The 10,322-nt window shown below is 40.2% G+C and overlaps 1 protein-coding gene across 1 annotated transcript; it reads left to right on the forward strand.

Annotated features, from left to right (window-relative positions):
• The first annotated feature begins 708 nt into the window (after window positions 1-708).
• LOC148234132 (uncharacterized) lies at window positions 709-5,742 on the forward strand. The gene has a single exon (XM_088188372.1). The coding sequence runs from the start codon at window positions 709-711 to the stop codon at window positions 5,740-5,742; it is 5,034 nt and encodes a 1,677-aa protein (XP_088044498.1).
• Window positions 5,743-10,322: the final 4,580 nt, after the last annotated feature.

Below are 10,322 nucleotides of genomic sequence, written 5' to 3' on the forward strand. Positions count from 1 at the left end.
ATTTAATAAAAGTCATATCGACGATGTAGTGTTTGTGACTTAAAATTACATATTAAAAATAACCTCTCATAATTTTTGGTATTTTTTCGTTACGTGTATGTTCAAATCTTAATTCTAAATTCATTGTCTATAATCGTATTATGGAAGTGATATGGGAAATACTAATACTTAAAATATTATGACCAATGTAATACATTAATGTGTCGTCCGCAGACAGATGCATCTCACACTTTTTTACATTATTAACTATATCATTTGTTCTGACAATTTTACATATATTTATGCATGGCCGAATAAAAGTGTGTTATGGCCGTGCGTGGTTTTTTGTGTATAAATAACCTGAAGACGCCTCAGCTGTCACGGCGTGTGGTCGTGCATCAGCAAGGATTCTGAGGATGTAAACTCTGATAATAAAGCATTTCTATGGTTAGAGGCGTTTAATTCCGTCGAGAGACGGTGGTCCTTCGAAAAGAAAAGACGGCCATCTCCAAAGGGGAGAGGTCGCAACATTTGGTCCTACGAGCCGGATGGACCACCAGCGCTTCGCTGAGGAAGCATTCGGGGCAGCAGCAGCTGAACAACTGCGGGGCATCATAGGGAAGCCGCCGGGTCGAGAAGCTGCGCAGACGGACGAGAGGACATTTAGGTTAGTGGTTAGCCGTTCCCCACTTGTTATTTCCTAACCTCAAACTTTTCCCTCGAGTCAATATGTCGAAACGCGACATATTAAAGCGTTCTAGGCTGCAGTCGCAGCTTAAGCGATTTGCCGACGCTGTTGAGGGCTGCGTGTCGAAAGGAGACGCGTCGGGTCTTCAAGTACATCTTGATGACGTTGTGGATGTCTTAAGGACCTTCAGGCAGGTCCAGGAAGACATCGAATGCACCATAGGTGAGGTGGACGATGAAGCTACCTCGGCGTTCGAAAGGGATTATTACAAAGCCATTTACGCCGCGAAAGAGTTAATAGTGCAATATGCACGGGGGCAACCCCCCCTCCCAACAGTCGCGCCGCCTACTAATGTTTCATTACCTGCCCTTCGGTTGCCTTCATTTGAAGGTAACTACAAGGATTGGCCGCATTTCTCTAGCCTTTTTCTAAATATTGTTTGCCGAAAGGCAAACATATCAGATGAAGAGAAAGTCCACTATTTGTTGACTTCGGTCAAGGGAGAAGCCGCTGAAGTCCTTCGTGGTATAGAGTCCGCAGGTCATTCATTTGACATCGCATGGGAGTTGTTGCGATCACGGTTCGACAACCCGAAAATTTTAGCCACTGAGCACTGGAGAGCACTGCTCAGTATTTCGACAGTTAGCGCCAGCTCCCAAGTGGGGTTAAGGAAGCTGATCGATGCGGCTACGTTGCACGTAAGAGCACTGGAAGGTCTTGGGCTGCCAGTGCAGCATTGGGATTTTGTCCTAGTGCAGATCATCGTGTCAAAATTGGCAGTGGTGCTGGACCGCGAATGGGAAGCGACAGCACTAACAATCAAATTGACAACGTTCGAGGCGTTGTTAACATTCCTAAAAACGAAACATCAAGTGTTGGAAAACACAATTATCCCGACTCAGGTTCCTATTAAGGAGCCTAAAGTTGTTCACCAAGTGAGCCATCAGCCGTTGCGCGAGGTATGTCCTCAGTGCAAGGGGACTCACAAGTTGGGTGAGTGCCACAGTTTCAAACAATTACATGTCCATAAAAGGTGGGTCATCGTGAAACGAAACGCACTATGTTTTAATTGCCTGCGGAAAGGTCATAGTGCTGGTAATTGCAGGGGCAGTTGCTGCTCAGTGTGTGCAAAAAGGCATCACTTTTTGCTCCATGAAGATAGGGATCGAGCAGAAGCTCCAAAAGCGAAAATGTCCGCTGTAATGGCCTGCCGGTCAGGTCAAACCGGTAAGGTAGTATCGCAAATAGCTTTACTTTCGACGGTAAAATTATCCATCCGGGGTCGAAATGATTCCACGCAAGTCTGCCGTGCCCTTCTTGACACTGGCGCTGAGACGAACCTTGTATCATGTGCACTGGTTGACAGGCTGGGTTTGAACATCCGCAAATCTAGCGCCAACATAGTGGGTGTAGCGGAGTCTGTGGCTGCTAGTCAAGGCTCTGTAAAGCTAAAAATAGCCTCGAGGAAAGAAAAGCAGTGGTCGGTAATTGACGCTATGGTCATGCCGAAATTGACTGCAAAAATTCCAAGCATGGCCATCAGCAATGTACGTAGGGCCATCCCTAGATATATCCAACTGGCAGACAATGAATTTGATTTGCCGGGAGAGGTGGATGTCATCCTTAACGCAAGTTGGTTCTTTGAATCAATGCGCAGTGGGCGCAAAAGAATCAAACTTGAGGATGGGTCAGTAGTAATTCTGGCAAATTCCACATTTGGGTGGATAGTGTCGGGTAGCATCTTAGCACCGGCCGCTAAAGATCCTGCCTGCAATCTTAGCTTGGTGCAGATGGACAGGCAGTTAAAAAAGTTCTGGGAGCTCGAAGAGGTCAGTAATGACCTAAGAGCTAGTCACAGCGACAAGTGCGAGGAAGAATTCAAGGGTTCAACAAGTCGTACAACGGAAGGTAGATTTGTTGTACGCCTTCCATTCAAAACTGATGACCGCACTTTGGGTGTATCATACGAGCCAGCGCTTAAGCGGTTCTTTGCTTTAGAGAGAAAGCTGGCGAAGTCTGTAAAGATTCGGGATGAGTATACTGACTTTCTTAAAGAGTATATCTCTCTTGGTCACATGTCTGAGCTTCCCACCGATCCGTCCATAAGGGACGAGGGTTACTACATTCCACACCATGCTGTGATAAAGGAAAGTAGCCTCACAACCAAGCTCCGAGTGGTTTTCGATGCATCGTTCAAGTCCAGCAACGGTGCCTCGCTCAATGATCTACTGATGGTTGGTCCAAAACTACAGCAGAATATTTTTGTCGTGTTGATTCGTTTTCGTCGGTTCACGTATGTCATTACGGCTGACATAGAGAAAATGTACCGGCAGGTTCAAGTTCACGCCTCCCATAGGAGATTTCAAAAAATCTTGTGGCGATCTGACCCACGGGACGACGTAAAATCGTTCCAGCTGAACACAGTAACGTACGGGACAGCTCCAGCTTCATTTTTGTCGGTGCGTTGCCTGCATCAACTTGCAGCTGAGGCAGAGGTTGATTTTCCTGCAGCCTCTGCAGTCATAAAAAATGATTTCTATGTTGATGACCTGCTCACCGGAGCAGATTCCATTGTAGCCCTTAAGGCATTACGGTCTCAAATTGACGTCATATTGAGAAAGGGTTGTTTCACCCTGAGAAAATGGCTGTCAAACGAGCCAAGGGTGATAAGCGATCTCAAGGAGGACGCAAAGGGACAGATCTCTCACCATATCATTGAGACGAATGAGTCAACGACACTGGGAATGGGCTGGGAAACGAGAACAGATAGTTTCTTTTTTATGGCAGCGTTCCCGGAGACAGTCCCAGTGACCAAAAGGGAGATCCTCAAGTCGATCCCACAAATTTTTGATCCGCTGGGTCTCGTCGGTCCCGTTGTTGTAATATTAAAAATATACATGCAGCAATTGTGGAAGGAGAAGCTTGGCTGGGATGATAAAATCCCCAGCTCTTTATTCAGCTCCTGGCAATTGTTGTACGGGGGTTTAAATGGCCTAAAGGCAATAGTTGTCCCACGCCATGGGTTTGCGCAGTGTCCGTCTAACATAAAATTGGTCGGATTTTGCGATGCGTCCATCAAGGCATATGGTGCATGCATTTATGGTATTTCCACCAGCCGGGATGCAAAGGTATGCTGTAAATTATTGTGTGCAAAGTCACGGGTAGCGCCGGTCAAGACAGTATCGTTGCCGCGTCTAGAATTGTGCGGAGCAGTGTTGTTGTCGAAACTGATGACAGAAACGATGAAATGTCTGGAGCTAAAAATTGAAAGTGTCGCCATGTTTTCAGACTCCACTGTGGCGCTGGCTTGGATTAAAGGTTGTCCGTCTCAGTGGGAGACGTTTGTGGCTCATCGAGTCACCCAAATTCAGGCTGGGCCAGGGTTGTGGCGCCATGTTAGGAGCTCAGACAATCCCGCTGACGTGATTTCAAGGGGCATGTCACCCCAAGCGTTATCAAAGTGCAAGCTGTGGTGGAATGGTCCGCCTTGGCTGTTAAAAGATGAAGATGGCTGGCCAAATGAGCCATCCAATTTCAGACAGGACGAGTGTGAACTTCCTGAGAGGAGGAATATCATCCAAATAAATGTTATGGAACGATCGTTTGTTGACGAGCTCAGTCAGCGTTTTTCCAAGGTGGAGCGACTGATTCGTTCAGTCGCCTATTGCCTTCGTTTTGCCAGGAAGCATGTTGGCCTTCTATCGGCTGATGAGCTCAAAAACGCTGAGCATGTGCTTATTAAGCAGCTGCAACAAGCTCATTTTCCCAATGAGATAAAAATATTGAAGAAGCACCTTCCCTTAGCCAAACAAAGCAAGCTGGTCAAGCTTGCTCCTTTTGTTGACCCAGAAGGTCTGTTACGAGTGGGTGGTCGTTTGATGAACAGCAATTGGGGCTATGATGCCAAATATCCGGTGCTGTTGCCGACCAAGACGCATTTCACTCGGCTGATAGTCCAGCGTGAACATGCAAACTTGCTACACGGGGGTCCTCAAGCCGTTTTGGCATCCCTGCGCACAAAATACTGGTTCCCGTCAGGCAGATCATTAGTGAACCAGGTAATTAGACAATGTGTTCGGTGCACAAGGGTCAAGCCAAAGATGCTAGACCCAACGACAGGTAGCTTACCGGCCACCAGAATTCAACCAAATCGGCCGTTCACGATCACCGGAGTGGACTATGCTGGGCCATTCTTGCTAAAAGAAAAGGCATATCGGAACCGATCAATGGTGAAGGGCTATGTGTGTGTCTTTGTGTGTTTTGCGACAAAGGCAGTGCACCTGGAGGTTGTCACGGGACTCACTACAAATGAGTTCATGAACACCTTGAGACGATTTATCGCGAGGAGGGGCAAACCTGCCGAGTTGCACTCCGATAATGCCACGAACTTTGTGGGAGCCTCTCGTCAGCTAGGAAGGCTTCTAAGATCTGCCGACTTCAAGGAAGTTCCGGCTTCGTTAGCTGAACAAGGGATTAAATGGAGATTCATACCACCACGGTCACCGCATTTTGGCGGTCTGTGGGAAGCGGCTGTCAAATCAGCCAAGCGACATCTGGTAAGGGTAGTGGGAAACGCGTCCTTAACATACGAGGCCTTCAGTACCGTCGTTGCGCAGATCGAGTCAGTATTAAATTCGCGTCCGCTCACTCCAAGTTCCAATGATCCAAATGACCTCATTCCATTGACTCCTGGTCATTTCCTTATCGGCGAGCCACTAACTGCTTGTCCCCAGGAAAACGTGCACGACGTGCCGGAGTCACGGCTGTCTCAGTACAGACGTTTACAGCAGCTGGTGCAGCACTTCTGGGCCAGGTGGTCCAAGGAGTATGTGACATTGATGCAGCAGCGCAGCTTCAGATCGGGTACCTCCAATCCTGACATTGGCGACATGGTGTTGTTGAGGGAGGACAATCTGCCTCCTCTTCAATGGCAACTTGGACGGGTGATCGGGTTGCAGCCAGGAGAAGATGGAGTTGTACGCGTTGTCTCGGTAAAAACGCCTAGCGGCATCACCAAACGTGCAGTCAGCAGGCTAGCACTCTTACCAGTGGGGCAGCAACAGGACACAGTGTAATAAAACAAATGTGCGTAAACATCGCTCAGGCGATGAAATTAGAAAATAGTGAGTAAACAAGTATCGTTTCAAAATAAGATACAAAGCTACTTGAAGTGTAGGGAGGAAAAAGTGTTCCAAACATAAGTTTTTGCAATGTTCATATGTTACAATGTTTGTACGTGTTATATGTTCTGTATACTCGTGTATTATAATTTTTGTTGTGTATACTTTGATATTGTTTTTCGGTTGGGAATACTCATGTGTTATAACTTCTGCGCCTATGTGGCAGAATTTGTATTTAGCTGAGTGGCGAACCTTTTTTAATAGTTAATATAATTGCGTTCAGCCAACTGTTTTTCAATAAGTTTGTTCAACTAGTGTTTTGAAAGAACAATACTTCTCCCTTGTTCAAAGTATGTACGTTCCTTCAAGGGGGGAGAATGTTCTGACAATTTTACATATATTTATGCATGGCCGAATAAAAGTGTGTTATGGCCGTGCGTGGTTTTTTGTGTATAAATAACCTGAAGACGCCTCAGCTGTCACGGCGTGTGGTCGTGCATCAGCAAGGATTCTGAGGATGTAAACTCTGATAATAAGGCATTTCTATGGTTAGAGGCGTTTAATTCCGTCGAGAGACGGTGGTCCTTCGAAAAGAAAAGACGGCCATCTCCAAAGGGGAGAGGTCGCAACATCATTAATCTATAATATAAATAACAATGGTCACAATTTAATTAGATTTCTTACAAAGAGATTTTAATTTCTCTTTGGAATACGCATAATTTATTTGAACTACTTGCTTATTTGTGAATAATTATTAAACCACCTTAATTATTATATATATATATATATATATATATATATATATATATATATATATATATATATATATATATATATATATATATATATATATATATATATATATATATATATATATATTTTAAATTATTGCATTAAAATTGTTTTTTTAAATAATCATAAAGTTTTAAATACATATTTTTTTTAAACATATTTGGCTAGAATATGTGAACCAAGTATACGGAAGTATTGATTTTACAGCGCGACTCTTCTCAGCTGTTCGGTACAACATACGTATAATCTACATGTCTAGACGATCAGCTGATAAAGGGATAGTGAACAATTTTCACAAGTGTGAGATACATTTATTTTGACTTACTAAAGATCAATAAATAATTTTTACAATAAACTATTTAATTGTAATTATTGTTGTATTGTATAAATGTATGTTGATTCAAACATTTAAAACGCGCGTCATAGGTTTGCCATCCCTGATCCAATGCATCACAACAATTCCGTTTCGCGTCCTGAATATAAGCATATACTCGGTTCGCAAATTCACATAACGTAAACGTTAGAGCGTCTTTGCGATGTCACACGGAACGACGTCTCGCGTCTCTTTCTAGCAAACGCTCGTCTCTTTCCAGCGTCTTGGTGACGTCTTTCGAATGATCCTCCAAGCGGTCTTGCAATTGTCGGCATATTCGTTTATCCATTGATCCAGTTGCTCAGCATTTAACAAATTAGCTCGATAAGTATTATTTTCGGGCTGAATGTGTTGAAAAGAAGCGGGAATTGCGCTCATATTTGCGATGAGCAGCATAAAATGCGCGGACGCAGAGAAGTAATGCGCGCGCAATGCGTGTGAGGACGCCGGGTCCCCACCCCAGCGATCGCAGCGCCGTATGAAGCGACGCCTGTGCGTATTTGTGGAACTGATTTCGGCGGTGGCGTGAAACGTCATCGTGTGCTCTAACCAACACCACCTAGATAGAATTATCTTGCCTTTTTTCTTGACAAAGCCCCCCTTGACAAAATCCTGGCTACGCCACTGATCTATCAAATCATCATAATAAATTTACAATTCGATTGTTATAGTGTGGACAAACACATTACATATTAGATTTCACTATTTCTACAGCAATAACTAAATTGAATTAAATTTGTAAACTTATTTATGAATAATCCTTCAATACCAACTTCAGATAAATATTTTGTCTAATATGACAAAGAGAAGTGCTTCTTAAACATGGAGCTCGAAATAAAAAAATAGCTGAATAAAAATAAATAGTTCTTCAAAAGTTTTAGTTTTCAGTGACTAACGGTACTTTATCTATTAATAATTATTATTAATACATTAATATATAAGATGCACCGTATAAACGTTATTGATATCACATTTACTAGATCAGTCGTTTGCTAGTCGTTCAGTCGACCTATATGCTTTGTGGCGACCACCCGGATAGGTACAGAGAACACTTACATGCATAAACACATATAATTTTGTTACAATATTGGCCTTAACTCAGTGTCGATTATGAACCTCACATAATTGCTATATATGTTACAGCCAGTGTGAATTTCGAAAATGCATACATTACCTAGTCAATGTATACACTGTCAAATCTCTTCAGTTATAGTATATACAAGAAAATGTATTAACAATGTAACTATTTATTGTATGCTCTCATTGAAAAGTACTAGTCAGAGTATACAAAATTAAATAATTCATTTATGTAATCACCATCTATCGAGGTGGTGTTGATATAACGCAGCACAAAACTGTACTAGACGCACTTGACTTTGACATTAAAATTGGTAGAAATAGTCTTAGCATGAACGTGTCTAAATCTGATGTTGAACGTTCGTTCAGGTCGTTGAATCGCATTAAACACATTTGAGAAATTTGATTTCCTATGAGGTACTAAATGCCCTTGCTGCACGATCAATCCACAAAGTGTATAAATTAAATCAAATTAAAAATGAAAATTATATTAAAAAAATATTCAATTGTAAATTTTTATATAAAACGATTAATACAACATAATAGTTAATTTTGCAAAAATACTTTTATGTACATTGAATTATAATTATTACAAATATTACGATTTTCGCGATAAATAAATATTCGCATCGATCCATACTATATAAAACATAATTCCCATTATAAAAATAAAAACATATTAAAATAATAAAAATATATTTTTTAATAATTGCCATACCTTAATAAAGTTGTTTTGTCAAATTGAAGAGTTCGTTCAAATGAAAATTCAATGCGTATTTGCATTATAATAATCACTATTACATTAAAACATTAGTAAAAATGAATGATAAATATTTAATAATCACTAAATTCGATCACCAAGACATAAAAGAAATTAAAAAACAGTTGTGTATGTATGGGATTAGAACCCAGGTTATACGCGCACCACTCGTCAAGTGTTCGGGAGCAAAATTACTATAATGCTATATATGATCCCCTTATTTATGAATGCACTCAGGTCGGTGCGGTGGCATAGTGCACTGGGGCGTCGAGCCGTATGAACTGCCGACGCCCAGGCACTCGTTATGAATTCTCGATGTAGGATGACTCCAATCCTGCTCGGCCGACCTTTTTTTTTTTTTTTAATTGTTATTTTTTTATATAAAACGATTAATGCAACATGATAATTAATTTTGCAAGAATACTTTTATATTCTATTCATATTACTGGTTTATAACGATTGTGTTTTATTTATTAATTACCGTACTTGGCTATACTCTTAAAATCCTTTTAATGAGCACAATAATAATGAAATACGATCTCGGGGATAATCTCGAACTCTTCACCCAATGTAAAAATACAGGAAAATATTTTTAATTTAAACATTGGTTTGAAACTATGCTATTTTTCTCGTCCTTTAATAAATTCAAATTATTAAAAGACCGAAAAAGAGAAATAAAAATTACGTAAAAAAAGAGGTAAAAAAATTTATATAATAGAAATAATAATAAAAAAATAAAAATTAAATAATGTCACGATCACTTTAAACTTATAGCTGTTATTTTGTACATACTTAAAAATTGTTTAGATAAAATAATAATTAAATTGTAAAAATTAATGATAAATATTAAATAATCACTAATTTCGAACTCTAAGCCATAATTAAAATTACAAAAACAATTGTGTATACATGGGATTTGAACCCAGGTTTTTCAGGAATCATCGATTCATACCATTGATATATCGTTCTTTGTTCATGTTTATAATTGTGTTATTTGAATGGTGCGAAATTTAAAAAAGGCGTTCTTATTGGGATACTCTTTAAATGCTACGGCGCAGGGCTGCATTTATATTGCTATTTGGTTATCCACCCCCAAGCTCGTTCTGTTCTGTATTTTGACATTATTATCTCACACAAGTTTATCATAAAATTTTTAATTATTTATTTAAAAATTGGTAATAAAATTTTAATTTTATTTGACATATGACAGCTCTCTCTCGAATAATTGCCATATTTATACATACAAATTAATATTTGAATACATATCTTTTTTGCAGCTCAGCTGATCTCTTTTAAATTAAGTTGTCATAGGTTTAATTAAAATTAAACCTATAAATAAATCTAAATAATGTGTTCACTTTTCCAGATCAAAACAAAGCTGTAATATGTCTAATATGTCAAAGCTGTCATATGTCTTATAACCGAAATGGAGAAAGGTTATATTCATGAACAAATTATCGTGAACTATAAGAATGAATATTATGTTAATACCGTGTACTAAAATTTGTTTTATATAATTGATAATATGTAAAC

This window comes from Plectrocnemia conspersa, unplaced genomic scaffold (genome assembly GCF_051122295.1).
Source record: "Plectrocnemia conspersa isolate PC_06_02 unplaced genomic scaffold, ASM5112229v1 ptg000006l, whole genome shotgun sequence".
Lineage (NCBI taxonomy): Eukaryota > Metazoa > Arthropoda > Insecta > Trichoptera > Polycentropodidae > Plectrocnemia > Plectrocnemia conspersa.

Bases quoted from the DNA above. Each gene is read 5' to 3' on its own strand.
- LOC148234132 (XM_088188372.1), top strand. From the start codon at position 709: ATGTCGAAACGCGACATATTAAAGCGTTCTAGGCTGCAGTCGCAGCTT.